General features: G+C 31.9%; 1 protein-coding gene across 3 annotated transcripts in view; it reads left to right on the top strand.

Annotated features, from left to right (window-relative positions):
- The window catches only part of LOC123672098 (pleckstrin homology-like domain family B member 1), a 71,083-nt gene that overhangs the window by 16,489 nt on the left and 27,220 nt on the right, over window positions 1-27,374 (top strand). The window contains exons 2-3 of one of the 3 annotated variants that reach the window (XM_045606082.1): window positions 1,463-1,608; window positions 19,670-19,843. In XM_045606082.1, the coding sequence (XP_045462038.1) occupies window positions 1,464-1,608; window positions 19,670-19,843 (319 nt within the window). In that variant the 5' untranslated portion in view covers window position 1,463. Of the gene's footprint in view, window positions 1-1,462; window positions 1,609-10,458; window positions 10,532-16,284; window positions 16,435-19,669; window positions 19,844-27,374 lie in introns of those variants that run through there. The other 2 variants (XM_045606084.1, XM_045606083.1) reach the window with 2 other exon arrangements.

Here is a 27,374-nt window from a genome sequence, read left to right on the forward strand (position 1 = left end):
TAAAAGTTTAATTCTCCATTAAATGGTGCAGGTAGCCAGTAGGCTTCTGCTAATGGAGGTTTAAAATTTCAATGGCGACATTAAATTGTAATGAAAGTTCTTGCAACTGGGTGATAGTCCATTTAGTTCCTATTGAACTCGAAATTGCACTATTTTATTCACTTATTCAAAATGTAAGAAATATTTTATAGGGAAACAATTGTTATTTACATAACTAAATGGTGCTAAAAAATAAATTTTGCAAGTACGAGTTATTATTCCCAAAAAGTGTTGAATGACTGTGTTGAGAGCATCAAGTAATTCTGTATTCATGGCATGTAACAGACCAAGAAGTTTCGATCACATATTTGTGTTCAGGAGACTAAATTCCTGGAAAAATCACATGAATACGAATTTGAACGGTTAAAAGCTCCTGATTTCATGTTGATGATTTTCGAATTATTGTTTTTGGAATGAGTTGAAATATTCTGTTGAATACGAAGCATAGTCATAGCATGGTAAACCATTGTGTAAAATTTTCAGTATTTTGTCTACTCGGTCATCATCGCATATTTACATTGTTGGCTAAATATATAATTATTTTTTCATTACATGCTCTATAATCATCTATGTGCACCGATGCGTAATTTATTCTTCAATTTGATGACTATTCAAGAATTTTTATTCGATGTCTGTTTCGAGTGATATACACAGATAGGTCAATATCCTTCAATAAAATATCCTATGAATTTTATGATTTGGTTAGGTTCAATTATTTCCATAAAAGAACATTTGGAAATGCTCACATTTCACGTTTTGGAATGTATAGAAAATAAAATAAATTTTTTTGTTCGTACACTGTATACCTAGATCTTTTTCTGGAAAAAAATAAGAGTTATTTGTATGAAATTAGCTACAAAAATCGGTTGCTGTATGACAATAATCCTCCTGAATCGAGAACAAAATCCATTCATTTTGAAAGCAAAAAAATCTCCGAAACTTATTGCTACAATGACACTAATGCCATGTTTTTTATAGTATTTATAGTTCCACTCATGAATTTTCGACTTTTGTTTGATTTCATTAACCTATGACCAATGGATTTGAAAACCGTCGCTAGATATCAATTACAATTTTTTTATATTGATTATTTATCACGTTATACATAAGATATATGATTTTTCTATAAGAGTTGAGATATTTTACGATGAAAGAGAAGATAATAAACTTTAGTGTAAATTTTCATTGTTTTTAGATTTCGAATTATTTTACAAGAAATTATTTTGTGTTCAAATAAAAACTCTTAAACTAGGTCACAATTATCACGTTATGGTAATTTTATCCGTTCCATTGTTTGAAATTGAATTGTCAATGTGATAGGATGGATTGTAAAGCTTTTTTAACATCACGTATACCTGAACTCGATAGAAGTTGCATCCAGCGAAAGAATTCCTTATCATACCTATAATTATTGTTGTTGCAGAATGTCTGGGGTTAGTTTGAATGGAACTTGCGACACAATGGACAATAGTGGACGAGCTTTGAAACTCCAGACTGATGCTCCACACCTGGTCAGTATGGGCGGTGATAGGCTCAGTACATCTGTCACACTTCACCCTCTACCTCAAGGTGAGTGGATATACTATTGATGGCTGGTGCAATTTTAGGTTTAGGTACCCGGATATAACTGCCCGAAATTAGTATGTAATCGACATTTTTTTCGCTTGTTGAGAATTATCAACATGTATGTTCGCTGCATTAGGAGACTACTGTTGTGGTAGGATAATCATCGCTGTTTTGCACTGAGGATGAACCAACAAATACGAAACCGTGATCTGGAATAGCGACGTTTTGAAGAATTCATTTTCATTCTATGAGAATGTATGTTATTATATCCAGAACGAATCAATCTTTTTCCACAAATTGAAGCTAGTAACATTAAAATTTCAAATGGGTTTGGCAATTTGCTTCCTCACCCTTCGCCCCTAAAAAGTTAGCTCTCCATAGTACGTTGTTTTGGGTATGGTTACACTCTCAGCTTCCTCCTTTGCCGTTATCTTTTTTTTCACATCAAACTTTTCTATTCATCTCAATAGTCCAAGGATTTATTTTTTGCTATATATCTCATTTACGGCTTCTAACTTACATTACACTCCTTGGCAAGATTTCTTTGAATCATTGATGAGTATGTACTGAAGGTGACAATTTTATTGCACTTTCTAGAACCAATTTCATTTCAATTCATCTTCAAAAATTAAAATCTAGTACAGTTCTTTTTCGGATATTTCATCGAAAAGCAAATAATTGAGGAAACGCGTAGTAGAGACACATGTCCTATTCAATCACTGTCAGAACTGTAGAAAAAATGACCGCTGCAAGGACTGAAACGCGTTGCCAACTTCGAAAAACAATAAAATTTGATATAAGAGTTATGATGTTGATGCACACACTTCTGTTTCTATGGTATACAGGGTGGCCACTTTTTCAATGGGATAGTATTGGTAACTTTTAAACCATAAGAGTTAGAAGGTCGGTCAAATGGGGAAAAAGTTGCATGCATAGAAGCATTATCAAGCAGTTCAAACATATCGAGATTATCAGGGCCGGTTATTGAGATATCATAAAAAAGTAAATTCCGTCATTTAGATTTTTCTTTTTTTCCCACTTTATTTCAAATATTATCAAAAAATGTTACGGGAATTTTTTATTCGACAGTAAATTGTTCTCAATTTGACGTAATCAGATTTCGTATACAACGTTTCGTGCTCTCTGGGCCACCCTCAACCTCAATTTTTTCAATACAGACCTGTATATTTTATGATACTTTTCGAAATAACTTTTAACGCTGAATTCAACGATATATCATACAATGACATTCAAAGTGATTTTCAGGTGATTTTGACCCTTATCCAAATTTCTTTGGGTCGGATCTGTATTACATTTAGATACCTTTAGTTTAATTAACAACCTGCAATACATTTCAATGAGAAAATCAACTTACTCATCTTGAACTAAATGGAACATATCAAAATCAAATCAAGAAACAAGTAATAATTATTCACATATTTCAATTCATAATAATTAAACGAATCATTCAATGAAAGAAAAATCGAATGATTATTCGAAAGTATATGAAAATGAATGAAGTAATTGTTCGAAATGTCCACCATTTTGTAAAATGCACTTAACGGTTCTGGAACCCATACTTCTTATACCTTTGTTTATTTCGTCTTCTTGAATACCTTCCAATACATTCTCAATCTTCTCGCGAGAAATCACTATTGTTGGATTTGTCATTTGTTCCATTGAAACAAATTCCAGAATCGAACTTGATTTTGATATCATCACGATATAATTTTTGCAAGGCTTGGTATTCAAATTTAAAATAATTGTATTCGAGTCTCTTGACTATTTTATTAACAGCAGTTTTTGATAAATTGCATTTACTACAGATCCGACCCAAAGAAGATTGGATAAGGGTCAAAATCACCTGAAAATCAACTTTGAATGATATATCGTTGAATTCAGCATTAAAAGTTATTTCGAAAAGTGTTATAAAATATACAGGTCCGTATTGAAAAAAATGAGGTTGAGGGTGGCCCAGAGAGCACGAAACGTTGGATACGAAATCTGATTACGTCAAATTGAGAACAATTCACTGTCGAATAAAAAATTCCTGTAACATTTTTTGATAATATTTGAAATAAAGTGAGAAAAAAAAAATCAAAATGACGGAATTTACTTTTTTATGATATCTCAATAACCGGCCCTGATAATCTCGATTTGTTTGAACTGCTTGATAATGCTTCTATGCATGCAACTTTTTCTCCATTTGATCTACCTTCTAACTCTTATGGTTTAAAAGTTACCAATACAATTCCATTGAAAAAGTGGCCACCCTGTATATTCAGAACTCGAAATATTTTATAATAAACACCTGGAAGCACATTCTTTACATACCATTAGTTCGGAAGTTCGTCTGATTGAAATAGGCACCTTCCAATAATTACAAACTTCCTTCTATCTCTGAATGAATAACCTTATTTATAACTTGCTTAAAAGACTGCACGTAACCAAAAACAAGAAAACGTCACCTGCTGATGAATGTTAAATCTTTCAAGAACGTCGTTCTTCTAAGATTGATTGATCATCAGTGTTAATTCTGTTTACAAGTTCTTCTCATCAATTTTCCTTATTTTGTTTTAATTGTTGATATCTTGCTTTCGTATACAGTTACTCTTGTTTATTTGTCTATCTCTGCATGTTATCCCTTTTATTGCTCTTCGAACATTCTCTTTTCACTTTGCTCATCAGCTGTTGTGTTTTTATATATCTGTACTTTTGTTTTGTACGCTTGCTTTATGAGATTGGTAAATATATGTTTTTTTTTATCTTGTGGTTTCTCTTGTCACATTTCTTCAACTCATAAGGTCGGTCCCAGACTATGCAATAGTATATTATGCACCAAGTGGTGAAAGTCCAACTTCTCTCGCGAGTGTGGAAGTTTGTGGCACGAGCCTGAAAGGCTAGTGCCGCAAACACATGAGTGAGAAAATGACTTTCTCCACATGTTGCACACTATAATTTTCCTAAAACTGCACAAATTTCAATAATTCAATTAATGGACTTGATTCAAATCAAAATGGCCTTCCTTGACAGTATGTGCTAATTTATTGCATTTCCATATAAACGACTCAAAAGCCCAATTCCATTGGTATACCCAGCGAGGTGTGGGCAAAGTGCCGTGAGAAATAATATTTCTCACAGTATGAGCAATACATAGTTTTGAAATTGAGTAAGGTATGAAGAAGATATACTCTACTTTTCATAGCAGTTGTAGGAAAAATCATTATGTGTTTGTTTTTCATCGTCAGTTTACATTATTGCGTATCGCTGCTATCAAACTTTTTTTTTTTGATGAGATAATCATGTCATGTCCTAATTCTTAGGAAATAAGTCACTTTAGAAATATGCTCTGACCAATCTACTTGATAATGAGAGAGGAATATCATGTGATTTGTTTAACCGGACCACCGTTTTAAAATGCCATATATTCATCAGGAAATTGCAAGACTAATAAAAATGAATGACGTGAGGAAAAATGAGAGCCTCCATTCATTCAATACCATTAAAATCATATCGAATCACGTACTATTCATTAGTTTCGGCAGAATCGAAACGTTTTAACGATTTCAACTTTATGAGAATTCCGAAAATTATTACACATAATCTGGTTTAATGTACCCAGTCTGTGTATGTTACCGGATAATGAACAACTATTCTTGAAGCCACAGGAAAACGAAACAACAAAGAAAGTTCTGTCGGTAATCAAGCGCTGAAGAGATGTTGGAAGATGACAAGAAAGCCTTAATTACCGCCAGCCTAGTTGCGCGGAACTTTCTGTTAGTTTCCAGACTTTTATTTTTGGAAGGATTCATTTCCGACAAGGCACTTCATCTACCGAAAATATATTCCTAATTATCTGAAACAAAACAGAAATTAAGTCTTTTCTTGTGAAGTATATGAAGAAGAAAAAGGCGTTCTCACGAAATTTATGTTATTAATCGTTTTTTTCATCTGGAAATTTAGAAAAAGTTTCAGATTTTAACTGAGTATAACTTTCACTATACTTTCAGTACACCTTTATTTCTTTTAATATTCGTTCATCGTCCCACCCAAATTTTTTTTGGTGTAATTGGAATAAATACTGGAAAAGCATATATGTGAAGCTTCTGTGCTTGTTTGAATTAGTATTCACATATTTTATTTTACGAAATTTCGCATGTAGAATTCATATACTTCATTCAATCGTCTGCAGACAAATTTGAATTCAATCCTGCCGGTTGTGACATGCCATGAAACAACTTTTTTGGAACAATTATTGAGGAAAAGTGAAAACATATAAACATAATAAATGATTTCAAGATTATATTTTTTCTCTGTCTTCATTTAAATATCAATATCTTATTATGGAAGAAACACTATATGGCTATTTTGAATTTTTTATGAGTGAGTTGAACCAAATCATGTAAACTACCGATGGCTCTAAGTTAGAAAATTTCAGCGCCAAAACCAAATGAATGGAAAGAAAAAAAAGAATGATTCTAATAAAAATATGTTTTCTCAAAAATTGCATAAAATCAGAGAATGTGTTGCTGTGAATATGTTGAATACAATGTTTTTCATCTCAAATTCGTGCTCTCTCTACATTCGAGGATTCACTACACACGTTCAGTTCAGTTCTAGTAACTTTCATGAATGTACCTACTAATTTTACCTTTGGAGAACTCATACTAGGATATAGGTATATACAGGGTGATTCCCGGGATGGCCTATTAGACGTTTATAGAAAACTAATCATAATTATGAGCTGAAAATTTGCATATTGTGGTTTGAAACAATGATCTTTCTACCTAAAATATTTTCAGATCTCTACAACTTCCGGTTATACCAGAAACAGACTACTACTTCCTTATTTCAAATAACAGTACCCAGTATATTATTGCATCATTAGATAGCTTTTTTTATGACAATTTCAGTTCATGAGTTAATGGGATTCTTATAAAAAAAAAATTGTGGCGATGAGGACATTTTTTTTAATATTTCGGTGGGAAAAACTTTTTTCGAAGAAATTTTTTTCTTTTACGATTCTGCCAATACGTAGTATTATAAGACTGTTTGCAGTTTGAACCAAAAATGTACGGGATGTTTATAAGAAGATCATGAACTTGTACAACTCAAATTCAACAAAACTCAAGATTTTCAAATTAAAACCTATATTTTTTAATTTTTTCGGTCGATTCTACGTACAAAAATAGTGGGGGTTACATAAGCAAACTCTTTACCTGAAAAGAACATTTTAAGAGTTATCGAGGAAAACCCGCAATTTCTAACTGTGTGGAGTAGTCTGTGACTGTGAGCGGAAAACACAGATTTGAGATTTTTCCTCATTTAAAGTTCTTCTTCGATAACTCTTGAAGTATTCATTTCAGGTATAGGGTTTGCTTGAGTAATCCCCACTATTTTATACGTAGAATCGACTGAAATAATACAAATTATAGGTTCTAATTTGAAAATCTGGAGTTTTGATGAATTTGAATTGTCCAAGTTCATGAATGATAAAAACCCTTTACATGTTTGGTCCAAACCACAAACAGCCATATATAACTGTGTATTTGCAGAATCTAAAATGCAGAAGTATTAAAAAAAAAGATAAGTCCTCTTCGCCATAATTTTTTTCATAAGAATCGCATTAAATCATGAACCGTTGAGTTTATACCCAAGGTATGGCATATTGCTGAGATTGTCATCAAAAAAGCTATTTAATGATGCAATAATATACTAGGTGTGCCTCTTGAAATAAGGAAGTAATAGTCTGTGTAACCGGAAGTTGTAGAGATCTGAAAATATTTTAGGGAGAAAGATCATTGTCTCAAACCCCAACTTGCAAATTTTCAGCACAAAATTTTGGTAAGTTTTCCATAAACATCTAATAGGCCATCGCGGTGAATCACCCTGTATTTTATTGAACAAAGTTGTTGAACTCGTACCTTTTTGTGTAATCAAATATGTAATGTAAAGTTACAAATTGAGCACAATAAACGTAAGTTACTATTATCATTAGAAAAAAAGGCATTCACAACTGCTTTTGCAAGCTTGACATCCCGCCGAGCGAGGAATGCGACCTGTCATTCTTCTAAATCAGGTTAGATAGGAAGTGCAATTGTTCGTACAAAAAAAGAACGATTTTTAACAGGCCATTCAATCCGATTCGACTTCCTGTGCTGACCGGAAGTAGGGAACGCGACTCTTTCGAACTGAATGGGTCTGCTATAACTATAACGAGAACGTTGCAATAAAGTACAATTTTAAAATTTCTACCGACACGGTGGATCCGAGACCCGCGCTTTTGTTGGCGCAACATCTGCGCCCGCGTTGTCGCGTACGGAAATAGAGCCGGTGCAACAAGCTGCAGGCCCACCGATGAGTTTCAACGGCTCCAACGTATCGTTACAAATGCGTCCGACGAAAGGCTTTTCAGATAAGACAAAGAGGGGTCGATTCATCATGTTCGTTAGATCGACGATGAAAGGTGGAATAAGATCTTTTTTCTGTGACGGGAAAAAAATTTGACATTTTATCTCTGTTGACAGGTAACAAAATATGACTTTTCACGAAATTACCTCTTTCCCCGGGAAAAAAGTGAGTACTTTTTTCCCGGATATATATTTCTCTAATTCTGTGGTTATTCCGTTCATTCTTCTACATCTTGTAGAACAAAATCGTGCGAGAATATATCAGAAACGCACAGTTTTCATGGTTATATTTCATTATTATATGTTGGTACTCCGAACTTTCCGCCACGGCTTTATCTGTCAATTCATCAATTTGCCTTAAAGAAATCAGTTCTGCCAACCAACATTTTTCAATGCAAAAATCACTAAAATATATTTATGGAAATATTTCATTAATTTCAATGAAAATGCAATGAATTAGAGAAAATAATGTATAATACTCGTACAGAAGGCTCATTCTATTATCTACATATAGATGAAGGAATAATAATAATTCGATCACACTATTGATAGCTTTTGTTGTTGTGCCAATTCCGAAAAATAAGCCAATAACACTGTCTCCGAGAAAGAACTGCATGTCTTTTTCATTTTCCATTCCATAAATCTTGAATACGCGGTTTCGTAAATTTTCCGCGATTTAGCTGGCAATAATTTTCGTGACGCTACTTGCGCTGCTTCTATCCACTCCAGTGGAATCAGAGATAACTCGGAGTCAGACATTTTTTAACTTTATATTATTCAACAAAATAACTACTGAACAATTATTACTGAGTTCGCAATTTTTGAAACAAATCACAAAATTAAATTGACAGATATTTGATTACTTTGAAGTTTCCCTTAGCAACGCAGGTCTATTTGCAGCTTACTAGTTTAATAATTCAAAATTCATATCGATAATAGTCTGACTTTAATATATTGTAATAATATGTTCTTTCACTATTAAATTGTAGTTTTTCCTGTCACAAAAAAAAATAGTGTATTATACACGGGAAAAATATTAGATTTTAGCTCTCGGTTTTTTGTCTCCCTCCGCTTCGCGTCGGGAGACAACATAACCTCGAGCTAAAATCTAATACTTTTTTCCCTTGTATAATAAATAACTATTTTTTGATGTTGGATTTTGATGTTAAAAAGCCGCGGTTTTTGGAACTTGGAATTTCCTGAAGCAAATACCATGTCACTCAATCCCGGACGCACATATTGCACCGACAGTGCCATACCACTTTTTTCTCGTTAGTATCAAGCCTCAAAAAATGCATGTTAAGGTATTGGTACATAAAGTCAAGTCTGGATTGAGATATTGAACGCTTCATTAGTGGTTATTGTTTAAAAAATGAATGAAAACGAGTTTCATCCTGAATTGTTTTTTGATGCGAAATACTTTGCAAGCAAAACAATACCTTGATGAGTGTTATTCAGACTTTGCTCCATCGATAATAACGTGGTTGAAGAACCATCGATGATGCTGAACGCTCTAGTCGCCCGAATTCACTATTATGAGAGAATATTTTTCCATGAGAAAGCTTTGCTTGAAATTGGTGCCGCGCTTGCTCACCCTAGATCAAAATCAATAAGGTATCGTCGATTCAGAACTATGTTTGGAACTGTTCAAGCAGAATAGAGAGGAATTTTTGCGTCGATATGTCCTTAGTCGAAGAATAACTCAGCTGAGTGGAAAACAGTTGTCTAAAGCGATCAAAATCTCAAGCATCAGCTGGCCAGGTGCGAGGTTCATTGTTCGTTGACTATCTTGACAAAGCTACAACCATCAACAGTTAATATTACATAACGCTATTGGATCGATTGAGTGTAGAACATAAAAAAAGTCCTCTAATGAAAAAGAAAAAAATTCTTCTTCACCAAGACAATACTCCTTGTCACAAATCGATAGAAACCATGGCCAAATTGAACGGCCAGCTTATTTTCCAGATCTGGCCACCAGTGTTCACTATTTCTGGAGATCTCAAAAGAATGCTCCGTCAGGGAAAGAAATTCTGCTCTAATGAAGAAATGATTGCTAAGGTTGAAGGCTATTTTGGAAGCAAAGACAAATGTTTCTACTGAGAAGGAATTGAAAAATTGGGAGAGCGTTGAATTACATTTTTATTATTCTTGAAGGTGATTATGTCGACGAAAAAAAAATCGAATTTTCAAGAGAAAATGTGTAAAATTTTAATGCTAAACATAACTTGATACAATACCCACACGTCTTTATCTGAGTTCACTTTTTCTTTACCGAAATGTTTCATTTTCATGTATATTGACTTCTGTACTCAATATTCGTTTATGCATCAAAATGACATTTGGGACGATTTAATAACAAGATATGGTTCTTCCAATATTCGCTCGTAAGTGATAACCTCTTTCATTATTTTGACTTCAAAATCACATATTGATGTTGGCCTTCTTCCAATGAAAGAATCAGTTGTAATTTATTCGATCAAGTGTCAGCGTCAATTTCTTTGTGAACTGATTTTGTAAGTAGAACAAATTCAATCCAATTCTTCAATTTTGAGCAATTTCAACTGGTGAATTTGCAACAATTAGTGAGGATACCATTCTTGTTTCAACTATTTCTTTTTAAATTTTTGGGTTTATTTGAAAAGAAAGAATAGTTTTATTCAGTATTTTATTTTTGATATTTCATAATGTAAATATATTCCTAAATTCTTCAATGAATTATGTGGAAAAAATTTGGAAATTATTCAATTTTTTGTTATTCTTTCAAATGAGTCTTCTACAATAAAATTTATATCAAGAATACAGACAATGCCCTTTTCATCAAAGAAAATTTTTCATAATACCCAATTTTCATCAATTTTAGTAGGATATTGAATGGAAAAAATATTATTTGGCACAAAGGGGATTTGATCAAACAAATTGTATTGATTTTTTAATGCTGAAAATTCTCTTTTTCTTAATCTTGAGATTCAATTGAATTGAATTTGAAATTGAATTGAATTGAATTCAAATGGAAAATATCAAACCCACATAAGAATATGTTGGCTTTATCGACTAAAAATTCCAAATGAAATCCTGTTCATTCATAGTGTGTATTAAAATTGTCGAAAATTCTGTAAGTCTATCACATATGGAAATTCCTGGAATCATCACCTTTCTGGAGGGAACTTCAGTTGCAGGTGTCGAAAGTTTTCATTCGGATTCAATAATCAGGTAATCGGTGTGTCCAACTCAATGACACATCATGAATAGCATTAAAAAATCCTGAATTTGTAACAAACAACTAACGAGTTTCGTAATGATCAAATTCCATTCCTCGTTTAATGATTGTTAATGTTAAAACTTGAGGTCGACCAGTTTTTATCGTATGCATTGTCACCTACAGAAATTTTGAATGAAATTATGATGATTTGGTGATAATTCTATAACGTCCACATCTGTTACTGCTATTCAATTTGTATTGCATGTATTGTTAGTTGGAAATATATTGCTTTGGTTTTATTCGTTGAAAATTATCAGTGAAAAAATGGGGAAACAAAATTGATATTTCATGTTTTGATTATCCTCATTGAATCATTAAAATTTATTCAACTAGTATTGAACTTTCTGGTTTTTCTCCATATATCGTTTCTGGGTGTTTGTTTTATTTTCTGAATTAGTACAAAACATAAATCTGGCCGAATTGAGGTACTAGATACTAGCTACAGCCTACTGAAAATTTTTGATTCAAACAAACCATGAAAATAGGTTGGGTACACATCAAATGTTGTCTCACAAACATATCACTTGTGCAAAGACATTAGGTTATAAATATTCTTGTCTTGTTGAAGTGCAGAAATAAATTTCATAAATATACCATATATGATTTGTATATTATTTTAATGATAATGATATGTGCCTGTATTGTAAGGTCATTGTTAATCGAAAGATCATTGAATTCAGATTACCTGTTATGGAAATGATGTGATACTTCAATGGAAATCATCAACTCCGAAACTAATAGATGAGAAAATACAGTATTCAGTATTATAACGTATATTAATATTTTCGTTAACTTCATGTTTCTGAAGATGACAACATCCTTGTCGAAAAGTTGATTGGTTACTCTCCATCTGCCACTTCATAATCAACGGGAAAATGACGACAGTCAGATTCATTCTGTGGCATCAAGGTCTGATATACAAAATGAAGTTGATGAAATTTCCAACCAAACGAGATTAATACAATCGTACCTGGGAAATAGAAAATTTAGAGTGAATATCGATAGTACCAGGTTGACGATCAGATGAATTGAAGCTGGAGTTCCCCAAGGACTAGTGATAGGACCGCTGCTGTTCAACTTATACATGGTAAACATACTGAAAATGAATAGATGCAAGATAGCCCAGTTTGCAGATGACACTGCCATATACTATCACAGTAGAATGCGGAAAACAATTACTAGACAGTTACAGGTAGACCTAGTAAATACATCGAAAACTGTTGCAATCTACTTCGGAGGAACAACAGTAAAGAAAGAGAAAGCAGGAAACGTTAGAATAGAAAATCGGACGATAGAATGGAAAAGGAAGCAAAATACCTGGGAGTAATTCTAAATGAAAGAATGAATTTTAACAAACAGATACAAGAAACCAGAAAAAAGGCAAGGCAATTTCATGGGAGACTGTACCCGCTGCTCAACACAAGAAGTAAACTTTCCTTAGAAAACAAGCTGAAGATAATAAAAATAGTGCTAATACCCAAGCATTACGTATGCAGGAGTAACCTGGTATAAAATGAAAGACAATAAGAAGGATCAGTTGCAAAGTACTCTAATTACAGAAGAACAGCGGTTGGAGCCTCATATATAACCAACCAACGAATCGGAGAAGTTAAAACTATTGGGGAAATAGTTAAAAAACAAAAAAAGAAGACAATAGAGACGCTGAAAGAGCATGATAATAAGGAATTAAGAAAGATATTACAAATCAAAATAAGAATGACTGATAAGAGGAAATACCTCTTTCAAAAAACCAAATAGAAGAAAAAAGTGACATGCAGTAGGGGGAAAAGTCTCCCAATTAGACAGCAGTAGGAAATCGGAAAAATTAAGGCAGAGGCGTAGGGAATGAAATTCCAATCCTTATACAAAAAGATCTGAGAAGGACATACGACTTTAAAAATGGCTCTTAATTGAAATCTTACAATGGTATTGATATACTACTCCAATAATAGAATAAGAATTCATTATCAATATAGTAACAGAGTTTTATTGAAAAAAAAGGAGTATTTGACCGATGCGCTGATACTTACCGTTGCAAGATCTTTTAATTCAGTCCATTACATCTAGTTACCCAATTCAGAAATGATTTCCTATAGGAAGTGCATGTTAGCATGGCCAAATACCACCATACGGATGTGATTATGCTAGTGAAATGAATACATATGATGTAACAGGCTCATGTAGGAAAATACATTTATTGAGCGAGTGAGAAATTCACTCTTCTTGTATCTTATTTGAGTGCATTTCATGGTGGTTGTTTTTGATGCTTATATGGATAATTCGAATATGAATCTCAGTCGAGCATTTGGGGAAATTGAAGAGAAGTAACTTGTTATTTCATAATCATATCCTGTAATGATTCATTATTCGTTTAATAATTGGAATTTGTGGCTTATAAGAGAATTTTTAATTGATTATTTGAGATATTCAAATACAAATGATATGTGGCGGAAATTTAACTTTCATTTTGAGGATTGGTTATTTACAATTGCTCCCTTGGGTAGGTATAATTGTTTATAGATATACAGGGTGATTCAGCGCGATCGCCTATTAGACGTTTATGGAAAACCTATCATAATTTTGAGCTGAAAATTTGCATTTCGTGGTTTGAGACAATGATCTTTCTCCCTAAAATATTTTCAGATTTCTACAACTTCCTGTTATACCGGAAACAGACTATTACTTCCTTATTTCAAATGGCTCACCTATCAGTATGTCATTGCATCATTAGATAGCTTTTTTGATGACAATTTCAGCAATATGCCATAGCTTGGAAGAAAACTCAACGGTTCATGAGTTAATGGGATTCTTGTGAAAAAAATTGTGGCAACGGGGGGTCACATTTTTTCGAATATTTCTGCAGAAACTTTTTTTTTTTTAAACATTTTTCATTTTCGATTCTGCAAATAAAGACTGTTTGCAGTTTGGATCAAAAATGTAGAGGGTGTTTATAAGAACATCATGATTTTGGACAACACAAATTCATCAAAACTGAAGATTTTCAAATTAAAAATTATATTTTTTATTATTTTAGTCGATTCTATTTTTCTTTGGGGTTGTTCAGAAATTCATAAACCAATACAATTTTCAATTACGAATAATTCATTTCAATTCTTGAAATGTCAAATTTAGTTAACGAAACATCGAATTTTAGTTCCTGTCTGTATTTCCGGAAGTCACAGACTACTCCACACAGCTAGAAACTGCGGTTTTTCCTCATTTAAAGTTCTTCCTCGATAACTCTTGAAGTATGTATTTTAGGTTTAAGTGGAATCGACTGAAATAATAAAAAATATAGGTTCTAATTTGAAAATCTTGAGTTTGGATGAATATGAGTTGTCTAAGTTCATGATCTTCTGATAAACACCCTGTACATTTTGCGTTCAAACCACGAACAGGTTTATAATAATACGTAAAATGATGAAGTTTTTTTCGAAAAATATTTTTTCTACAGAAAAATTCGAAAAAATTTGAACTCTTGTCGCTATCATTTTTTTCATAAGAATCCCATTAACTCATGAATCGTTGAGTTTTCACTCAAGGTATGGCATATTGCTGAAATTGTCATCAAAAAAGCTATCTAATGATGCAATGATATAATGGATGTGACATTTGAAATAAGGAAGTAGTGGTGTTTCGGGTATAACCGGAAGTTGTAGAGATTTGAAAATATTTTAGGGATAAAGTTCATTGTTTCAAACCCCAACATACAAATTTTCAGCACAAACTCATGATCAGTTTTCCATAAACGTCTAATAGGCCATCATTCCTGTATAGAGTTTTTCAATAGGAAGAATAAGAATTTAAAATGATTATAACGATAACACTGTATTATTTTTTGGAATTACTTATGTCATTTGTTTCAGTGTATTATGCCATTTAATCATGTGAATATACAAGCTTCAACACATTTAGAAACTGTTGAATTATTTTTATCAAAATCATGGTGATCATTTTTCAATACTGGGACAAATTTGAGAAGAATTCTCATTGTTTTTATTCAAAAATTACAGATATTGAGACGAAACGATAGGACCATCTGCTAAAGGAATTTGTGAAATTTTCAGGTACATTAAAAAGAAAATTTTATCGTGGAAAACAATAAAATAAAAGCTATGATAAAGTATATTCAATAAATCTGTTTTCTCTAATTCTGTGGTTATTCCGTTCATTCTTCCACATCTTGTAGAACAAAATCGTGCGAGAATATATCAGAAACGCACAGTTTTCATGGTTATATTTTATTATTCTATGTTGGTTCTCTGAACTTTCCGCCACGGCTTTATCTGTCAATTCATCAATTTGCCTTAAAGAAATCAGTTCTGCCAACCAACATTTTTCAATACAAAAATCACTAAATTATTTTTATGGAAATATTTCATTAATGTCAATGAAAATGCAATGAATTAGAGAAAATAATGTATAATACTCGTACAGAAGGCTCATTCTACCACTCGTTCATTCCAAAACTCGCCACTTCGTGGCTCGTTTTTGAATTTTGAACTCGTGGAAGAATATCAATGCCTTCTGCACTTGTATTATAAATAACTATTATTCCATTTGTAGTTTCGGAAAGTTACCTTGCAGTCGTGCCCATTAAAATCACTCAAATTATCTCAGTCATTAAGTATAAACTTGTATTTATTTGATTATCAGAGCTATCGGTGTATCATTAACTTCATATTCAAATTTATGCACAAACCAACACTTTCTATTTTAAACTTCATTGTTTATCAAAATAGTATATCATTCCATCTAACTATGATGTAACGCTAGATATTAAGGGACTTAATATTTACATTTTGTGAAGTCGGAGTATCTAATTGTTTAAATCATTATCTTCTGTTTATAGCAACGCCCTGTGTTGAAGTATGAATTAATGGAATTACATCGCGTTCGCTTTGATACAATCTAAGTTTACGAGCTGTGGGGATCTGTTGATGATTTCTTGGATATTTGAAGCGCTGCTTCAAATATAGATATGGCCATTCATTTTCTCGCTTCTAAAGTGTTAATATCGGAGAGCTGTGTGTTTATTATTATCTGGACGTTGACGGGTGCGATATGATAATATGACGTCATCTGTAATAGTGCGTTTTATTGTCATGCCTGTTTTGGTGATACAACCGATTTTTTTCGATAAAGTTAATTAAAAATGTGAGTAATTTGAATGAATTTTTTGCTGATTCGAGAGGTCTACCACAATTTGATACAATAATAAGTTAGTGAAATTTTAACTGCACATTTTTCTCACGAAATTCTCAACCTTAGGCTCAGAGTAATAAACATAGATAGAGGGAGCATATTTCATTTTCAGTAAGCAAATGATGTTCCCAACATGATCTGCCACGTTGACATGAAGCGCGCGGAAATGAAAACATGTCAGTGATACGATGTTTCACTCAATTCGCGAGTTTCTCCACAAAGAACTTAATTCTTGTCTCATAGTGAATCAACGTTTCATATTAACTCAAAGTATATTGAAATAAATACCTAAATATATCAGAAATTCAGTAAACAAACTTCAAGCGCGCCTAAAGATGTGAAACAACCGATGACACTAGGAGAGCAAAAGTTGCCAAACCATGGATTTCAGCAGGTAGATACATAAAATAATAAATATTCTGCTTATTATAAATTCGACAATTAGAAAAAATATCGGATCACAAATATTCAAATTTGCATATTTAAACGAGAATCACTCAAATAAATATATTTCATTCAATATAATATACATTCATAACGATATAGTAAAATTGTGGATTTGAAAATATATCACAATCCGACAACATTATCTAACCATGCTGGGGACATGTAAAAATTGCGTATACCTACTTCCTCTATCTATGCTTATTACTCTATTATCTTAGGGTTTCTATATTCCCGAGTTGAGATTTAATCCTAACCTAACATAACCTTATCTGACCTAATCTGTCAAATGTCATTTATGTCTCCCATGTACCATTCGTCATTTCCGCTGATATCACATCGAAATTATCGACAAAATTTGCGGTTAGTTTAGATATGTAGCATAGTTCCCATGAACAAGATATCCAAAATATGGTTGAATTTTTATCATTATGAAATACACAATTTTACTAATTTCAATGCAATCTTACTGTTTTTCCGAATTTTGAGATAGGGACTCTTATTATACGTTCTTCTAACAATTCATAGATTTTTCTCATCTTCAGATTATTTTTTTTATTTATTTGGAAAGATTCACAATTAATCCTATCATTTCATTAGTTAATTCAGAAAATAATTTGAATAAATTAAGTTCAATCATTATTGGAATTGTCAAATGTTAATTGCTTTTCGCAGGTCTAAAAAATTCAAAGATAAGGTTATACATGTGACAATGTACAGAATGAAATATTTTTGTTATTATACTGAGGAGAGAAATTGCAAATTTCGTGCAAAATTTTTACAATTGCATGCAGTTAATTACTACAGTACCCATTCAATAAGATGGATTTCAAATAAGTGTGTAAGTCAACAAATCTCTGTCAATACAATGTATATATGTAATACAAAAGAGTCGTTCAAATAAGGTTAAGTTTGTTTGAACATCCAATTGTTTACATATCATAGAGATTGATAATATTTGAACAAAGGAAAACAGGCTAATAGTTAGCCGATAAGTGGACTGCGGTTTTTAGAATGAATAGTTGTGATACAGCACGATCACTATTAGTTTTTCTGAGTAAAATGTATCTTATCATTCGTAATGTACATTAAAGTTTACATTAGTGTTTATTTCATTTACACAACTCTCTCAGTATTCTGGGCGACAACACTAATGTCGATAACTTGAAAAAAACCATTTATATCTGTTAATGTGTCCGTTAGGAATATATTGTTTCTTGTTGAAATTGCAGGTTCGATCAAGATGAAAATTTGAATTTGGATATAGAATGACAATATAAAGCCTCGTGTAAAATTTCATGTTGATCGCGTAATAAAATAATAACCATAGAAAATTCAAGAAGATGATCAAAAGAAAATGACCTAATATGTAGTTCCCATGAAATCGATGGAGTTGACATTTTGGATTTTGATAGGAAGTACTAATGTTAAACTGGTTGCGAAATTTCAAGCTGATCACTCCATCAGAACCACGAACAATTCAAAGGAGTATATTGGGTAAACATGATCCGAAAACATGCCCCATATTAAAAATAAAAAGAAAGGTGCGGAATCAATTGAAACACAGATCATTGCGATCCACAGGCCAAATTTAAGTTTGAAACTATTCTGGATCTTTCATTTGGATATAGAGCATTTTTTAGAATTAAACTTTGGTATAGATATGTTCGTTACTCCCTTTTGACATATACAAATTCGCTTGAATTTCAGAGTTGAAAAAGTCAAATTATATAGCAATAAATGTCCCAATTTGAAATTGATTATTCCCAATTTGAAAGTGTTTAGTCTCAATTTGAATTTGTTAATTCCCAATTTGATTTTTTTATGTCTCAATTTGAAGTTGAAAAGATATATTCCGATTTTGATGAAACAATAATATAGTTTATTCTGAGAATCTACAGTATGTGTTATGGGAATTCGTGTTGGGATATTAAACGTACCATAGGAATTTCAGCGAGTAAGGGTTGTGCCAGTCCCATGTTTTTTATGGTAATAAAATAATATTTCAGAGTATTGTATTTGGTCCTTTCGCATATTTTCTGCAATTATAATTGAATAAGGTTCACATTAGAAAATAGACTCAAAATGTGTACTGTATACTCATTTTCACTATTTTAGTATCATCACAGTTCTAAAAACAGTGCTGTAATGAACTCATTACAGCATTGTTTTCAGTTATATTTTTCATTTTTTGGTTGTCTACACTGACTTCCGATTTTATCAAATTTCAATACACGTCAATTGTGAATATAATATAATTTAGATATACTGAAATAATTTGCATTATTCGAAATTTCTCTTATTTCTGGTGGTGTTAAATCGATTTCGTCAGACATAATTCACGAATTTAATGGAAATTATAAATTATTTCAAGATTCGAATCGTACGATTCAAATTCGAATTCCGTAATCTGTCAATTTTTGTAACAGTCACACTAACTGCCAAGATACAATATACAAAAGTCACTAGGACGTATAATCTGAATTTTTCATTGAATTTCGACAATATTTCACAAAACTTGACTGAAATAGAGAAAATATCGTCTAATACTCGTTGCAGAAGGCAATTCCAACACTCATGCGTTCGGAAACTCGCTCTTTCGTCACTTGTTTTCGAATTTCGCATTCTTGGAATATGATCCCATTCTGCCTCTTGTTTTAGAATATACTATTATCCTCTTAAGAAATAAGAAAAGTTCTACTTGGTAGACCATCATCATTTTAAATTTGTCATTTCTTTTCAGGTCGAGTGGTTTTGGGAAGTGGACCTTGTGTGGATATACTAGTGCAGGGCACCGGGGTGTCACCAATTCATTGTCATATTGAAAACAGCGAGGGTGTAGTCACTATCTATCCGTTGGCAGATAATCTTTCAATTGATGGAATTCAAATCACGACACCCACACGCCTATCTCAAGGTAAGTTTCATGCATGGGATGCAGCGATAAAGGAAGTTTCCGAAATGAAAATAATTCATACTTAGCTGTGTAAATCAAAAATAATTGGCTTCTCAGATGTTCCGCCAAAATTTCACAAACAAATCAAGATGTCTGTCAGTTGAGAATTAATATCTTACTGATCGCTATTCTTCCTCTATACACTATCAGATATGTTAATCTTTGTTTTTTAACAGTCTTTCTTTATATTAGGGTTTTGTTTTTTAAGATTGAAGATTTTTATGAATTTAAGTAGATTAAAGAAGAGATCTCACTTTGTTAAACCCTGAGGAAGAATAGAATCACTATTCGAAAGCTTGGTTAAATGACAAAAAAAAAGATCTAGTTTTCTTTTTCCGTCCTGTACAGGGTGGGCAAATTTCGATGTTTTAGCACTACAACTTTTGAACCAGAGGAGATAGACAAAATCTGATACCCACTTCTCGATCTCTTTTTCTGGGAAACTAAAAAGGGTAGTTTTCGTTTTTGGCCACCTTCTTTTGTTTTCGAGTTATAAGCGAAAATTGGAAAAATGGCGAAATCGAAAAACAGTTATATCTCCGCTAATACTCATGATAGAGCTCTGAATTTAAAACATTATTCAGGCACTTTTTTACGTAGAATCCAGTGGCGTGCTCGTATTTTCGAAAGGGTTTTTAATTACGAAGCTATGACCCAAAGTTATGTTTTTTTAAATGGGAACACTAGATTTTTGTGCCATTTTCTGAAAGCTTAATTTTTCCTGATTTCAAAAATATATAACATCGAATGATTCGTATCAAAATGAATAACAGAAAATGGTCAAAAACCTTTTTTTCCTTAAGAGTCTCAATATTTCTATGGTTTCAACTGTTGATGAGCCTTCCTATAACAAGAGCAGTGTCCTTCCGTCAATCTGATTATTTCTATGCTTTTCACTTATTTCTACAAAATTCGAATCTATATTTATTTTATCCAAATAGTTTCGAAAAGATAAACGAACTTGGAAAAAGGTTCCTAGGTAGCTTGAACACAGTTTCCAATATTCATCTATTGAAATATCGAGAAGAGGTGACGACTGTGCATTGTGCAATTGTTGTCATTATTAGGTAAAATATTATTTCTTGTTTGTCCCTTCGTAATTAAAATGTTGAGTTCAATCAGATATGCATTGTTTCATCTGCTGTTTAAAATGGATTGGTACTTGTGCGTATTGATTCTGGAGACCTATGTAAATAATCTCCTGATACATGCATCTCATTACAACTCTTTCGATTGAAAAATTCGATCTTGTGGTTTCTCCGTTATTTCCAAATCAATTTTTAGACAAAAAATTTATAAAACATATCTAGATTCGAATTTTGTAGAAATAAGTGAAAAGCATAGAAATAATCAGATTGACGGAAGGACACCGCTCTTGTTATAGAAAGCTCAATTTTTCTGTGTTCATCAACAGTTGAAACCATAGAAATATTGAGACTCTTAGGTGAAAAGAGGTTTTTGGCCATTTTCTATTATTTATATTGATCCGAATCATACAATGTTATATATTTTTGAAATCAGGAAAAATTAAGCTTTCAGAAAATGGCACAAAAATCTAGTGTTCCCATTTAAAAAAACATAACTTTGGGTCATAGCTTCGTAATTAAAAACTCTTTCGAAAATACGAGCACGCCACTGGATTCTACGTAAAAAAGTGCCTGAATAATGTTTTAATTTCAGAGCTCTATCATGAGTATTAGCGGAGATATAACTGTTTTTCGATTTCGCCATTTTTCCAATTTTCGCTTATAACTCGAAAACAAAAGAAGGTGGCCAAAAACGAAAACTACCCTTTTTAGTTTCTCAGAAAAAGAGATCGAGAAGTGGGTATCAGATTTTGTCTATCTCCTCTGGTTCAAAAGTTGTAGTGCTAAAACATCGAAATTTGCCCACCCTGTACAGTCTAATTTCCCTTAAAAAACAAAATACTATCAGATGTTTTGTTTTTTACAAAGATGTGAAAGATTATAGTCTCTTATGTATTCATCTATACATATATCTCTTATGTATTCATCTATACATATTTATAAAAAAAATCACTTACGAGATATGGTGACTTCTTTCTCTTATCATTTCTGAATGTCACAATGTCACACGATTTTTGAGAGAATTGATTTGGTGAAACCGCAACCTCATAAGTTCAACAGTTTTCAAGATATAAGAGAAAATTGAAAAATGGCGAGAGATGAAAAGTTCTCATAACTTCTTTATTACTGGTGCTATTAACATGAAACAAAAACATTCTGGAGGCACTTTTTTCCGTAAAATCCAATGGTGTTAAATTTATTTCTTATTGCCATTAGTTTTGTAGTTACAACACAAACTCATGTTTTTTCAAATCTAAACAACAAATTTTTATGAAAAATTAAATCGCTCAATTTTTCCGTTTTTAAAAATATATAACATGATATATAAATTTCTCATCAAAATATAAAAATCATCGAAAATTTCTGTTACACAAATTAGCCAAATGCTATAATCTAAGAACTTCAGATATTTAAAATATTCGGTGGCCACCAAGATCTTCTCCAGAGAGTTATAAATCTTATATTCTCGAACGATTCCAAAACTATATCTTAGGAAATAATAACGGAAATTTGTTTCAAACGATGATAAGCATCTACTAGATAAAACTACGTCCTTCAAATGAACATTAAATTGTTAGGAGTCTTATTACCGTAATATTATATCATCGTTATATCGCATTACAGAATTGTACTACTGCACAAATCTGTCTGAAACTGGTTCAAATTGATGAAATGTCTACACCCACTCATCAATTTCGTGATTATCGTTAATGTTATTTCATGAAGAATTCAATTTGTTTTACCAATCATCCTATGCTTAAGTGGATAATTAGGTATATCGAAACCAATATATCTTAAGGAGAGAACTATTGCTCTTACCAAATACAAGTTTCGCAAAATAGTCTTAGCACATAGATAATTATGGTCATACAAAATAACTAGTGGATCCGACATTCGTTGTCCTGTAGAAATTAATATTTTCATATTTTCTCTAATCAACAAAATACGTAATCAAGCTGTGATTACCTATTTTGTTGATTGATTACAAGGACGAGATTTGGATACCATTTTCTCTAATGCAGAGTGATCTTTCTTGTCCACCTGTAATCCACACTGCTCCAGAGGTGAGAAATATTTGAAAAAAAAAACAAGAACTCAAATATCTCGGAAACTGTTGATTTTTGGTTATAAATGAATATGGCTCAATCGACAGCAAATGAATGATACTAAGACAGCAAATGAATGATACTAACACCTCCTTCAAGATTCACGTCTAATTTGGAAACACCCTGTATGTATCATTGATGAGAGATTAATCTACGATCCAATGTTCAAGCTCCACTATCAAGTATCAATGAAAAAAATTCAGTTTTTAAATAGATGACAAAAAAATCTTCTTGATTATCCCAGGATGCATAACAATGTTTCTATTCATAGTGCTTATTCGATGTTTCGTCATAATGAAGATGATGCATGTTCTAGTTCAGCTCATTGTTCATATGTTTCATAATCAGATGTTATGCGACAAATGGTATCTGATGGAGGAACAGAGGTCGATGACTTTATACCATATTCGTTGTCAAGTGTATTTATATTTATTATAGGCTAAGTTTTATGAAATTGAAAAGTATGATTCCTCTGAAATATAATATTGATTGAATTTGTTTTATCTTATTAATCTGTTGTTTCAAAATTTTACTGAAGAATGAAGTAACACTTCCTTTCTCGCCTACAAAAAATTAATTATGATTGACATGTAGTTTAATTCGAATTTGTTTTACAAATTCTCAATGTTATGTTTCAATGACACCAATTTGTGAAAAAACTCGAATAAAGCTACGAGTCATAATTAATTTCCAAATTAAGAAAGAACGTTTGAAATATTTTATATACATTATTAGAACATTAGAAAATATATGTTCGCAGGAAAATAAATTATCTTGTAGGCTTGTTACAAAAACAAACATCTCAAATTTGGATTGTTATTTATTAACTTCTGAATTCTTTGAGAAACAATCTAACCAGATGCCCACTTCTATTTTATTTCATCCATCACAATGGAATTTTATTTTCTTCAACCACGTCTAATTTTTGTGAAACACTATTTCAAGATTTGTAATAAAAATCTATTACTCTTCAATTAAGTTGTAAGTATAAATAGAAAACTACTCTTCACATACGATATCATTCGAATTACAGATACTCTAACTGAAAACAAGGTTTACAAATTTGGCGAAATGTTTAAAGAAAAGTTAAACCCGTATGAAGAATATAAAATTTCAAACTACAAACATTGAAAAGAACAAATATGAAGGTATATGATTAATAAATAAATTTTATTATTATTTATATTTTCAACAAAAAAGACGAAGAATCATACGATAATAAAAAATATGTGTTTGGCAAGGTGACAACCTTTGTGGAGGAAGACTTTGATGAAAGAACAGTTTAAAAAAATCAATTTCAATTTTATTCGGAGTTGGTATACGGATAACTTATGTTCTGAACGCTCGATATACGATTTTTATGTTAGAGTCGGTGTACAAAATACATCCTGCCAAGTCCTTTCAATGGGGAACTTTTGATTTGTAGGGTGATACCCCTATCGATTTCAACAGCTTTATAATCAGTTGAACCGGAATAAAAACCTGTTGAATTGGTTCCTGTAGTACGTAAATGTAAATTAGACGACTTGTTGCCCTGCAGTATAGTCAGATGGTCATATCATTCATGATAATTCATTATCAAAGTAGATAAGGTTAACAGAAAATTCACCTTACACTTAATAATATGTGACAAAATATCGGAATCGGTCAATGATATACAAAATGCATATTAGCTATTCAAATTTATTGTAGTGACTTGTAGGTGACCTATAAATAAACAGGAATATTGCAAACATCAAAACATTTTTCTAACGTATTTTCAGAAATAGTTTTCTTTTCCCACCGCGAGATTTTTTTATGACCAAGCATGAAAACAGGTATTCAGAAGTGAGTTTTGAAAAGAAACAATGTCGACCGGAGGCATATCAGAAAAATACGATGGTTATTCGATAATATTCGTTCACAATCTGAGATGGTTTGTTGTCATGGTGTTAAACCTATGAAATTTCTTCTACAAATTCAATGACAAATAAGCTTTCTCAATCGTCGAATAGTGCTCAGAAATATCTTTTATTTATTGTCTCAACTTCTGGCAAGTTCGCAACATCGCAATTATCGAAAATTACTGTCAACATCATCTTCACTTCTAATGAACTTTGATGTGCTTTTTTTGCACTGTAAGACTCACGCATGCAAATTAATTCAATTTGCAATAATGCAAAATTTAAAACCGAATCGTTGTTCGACATTTTTTGCCATTGTAAAAACCGCAAAGCACATTTGATATCAAGTGATTAAATTGAGTATTGTAAACAGAATGAATTACGGATGACTCTCAAACTTGTTTATACAGAGTAGCAATTGTGTCAAATTAGTGACATAAAAAATTCTGCCAAAAAGTGCAGCACTAAGCTTCTAAAAATTAGACATCCACACGTTATGCAATACTGCCTCCCAAAAAGTTTTGATTAAATAATGTTCTAAGAGCTACCCGGTAAAATATCAAATAAAACAATGCGTTCGACGTCCAAAACTTCTCTCTGAAACTATAAGAGTTATTGGCATGAAATTTGGTACAAAAATCGCTTGATATACCGAATTGATCTTCCTAGCTCGAGAAAACGATCCATAAGTTTTTGAAAAAAAAAACAATTACGAACACAATTTTTAAAAAATTCAGAAAATTGACCACACATAATTATGAAATTGAAAATAAACGTATATGAATTGTTGCGAAAAAATTTAGGGGGGGATTCCTTGTCAAAAAATAGGGTGAGTTTTTCATATAAACTTTTTTTTCGAGCCCCCCCTGGTAAAGATACCACCCGAAAATTAGTTTTTATTTTTTTTTATTAAAAACCAAAATATTCACAAAAATGAAATTAAGCTGACATTTTATCCGAGCGAGAAGGCATTCAAAAATGTTTTGATGGTGTTCCTCTATGATTCCAAAGGGTAGAAAAAGCCACCCAACAAACTTGTTTCCCAATAACTTTTTCTATATGCATATTTTACAATAAGAAAATTAATTATGGATAGACTGATCTATTCTTAGCGAATAAGTTGATTTTTTTGCTAAATTTCACGGTTTCTGAGAAAAAAAAAGATCACCAGGTAATGCGCCTGAGTTGTGGAGGCTGGAATAATTTTCGACCTTATCCAATAGGTGGATATCAAAACGTAATTTTTATTGAGAACTGGTACAAATATAGAATAAATGTAAAAAAAGCAATTATAAACTTTTCACAAAATAAAAACTACTTTTCGGGCGCCATCTTCAGGGTGTTGTAACTAAAAAGGAGGAGGCTCAAAAAAAAAAAGTTTTTATGAAAGACCTACCCTATTCATATACATCCTGTATATTGCTACGATGATGTTGTATACAATATTGTTCTATTTGTAATTCGGAATTAATAACCCCTGGTTCGAATCCCACTTCTGGATATTCATTTATTTATTTATTATTTATATATTTTTTATTTATTATATATTTATTATTATTATATATTTATTTATTATTTTTTTTTATTTGAATACCGGCTACTGTATTATATTTTGTTTATTTATAAGTCACGTACAGGCTCACGCCTCTGTGGTTATATGTTTATACCCTGTAGCTTACAGAATAAATCATATTATTTAATATGATTATTATTATATGATTTTTTTTGTTGGAGAGAATATTTGTTGATTTTTTTATTTTCTGTTTACAGGATAGTGAATTTTTTTATTTTCCTTTGCATTGAGTTATATAGATTTGTCTCAACTCATTTGTACACTATAATAATAATAATATTATTTAAAAAAAAATTAAATGTTATATTTTGCGTTGGAAGTGTAAATTATGAACAACAGCGTAAAATTAAAATCTAGAGTGTTTTTTACAAGTATAAAACCATTAAACATATTTCAGCTGTTGTCGTTTATCTTCTATGTTTCGAGTGAAGGTTTATTACGAAAATATCGATACATAGATACATAGTAATAAGTCTAACTCGTCGAATATCTAAAGAATTATTTATACAACATTGAAAACAGCCAGCGGAGTGCATATGCATATTCGTAGACTCTTTATGTAACCCATTTAGATACGAGTGTTCCATTGAACGAACGCTTTCAACATAATTTTCGAGGTCTAAGCCGCGAACGTAAATTTCCGATGAAAAAGTTCATATTTCAGCTGGCTCTGCGGATGGCGCCAAAGGCATTCCGAGCACCTGAAACTTGCCCTAACCCAAATAAAATTATGAATCATCCGAAAACCTTTTTCTAGTTTGCTCTCTATTCCACTTGAAACTTCCGAGGTATCATCTACCTGTTCACCTGGTGAACTATGTATTATACTAATAGTCAGCTGGA

Source organism: Harmonia axyridis, chromosome 2 (assembly GCF_914767665.1).
Source record: "Harmonia axyridis chromosome 2, icHarAxyr1.1, whole genome shotgun sequence".
In the NCBI taxonomy this organism is placed as follows: Eukaryota; Metazoa; Arthropoda; class Insecta; order Coleoptera; family Coccinellidae; genus Harmonia; species Harmonia axyridis.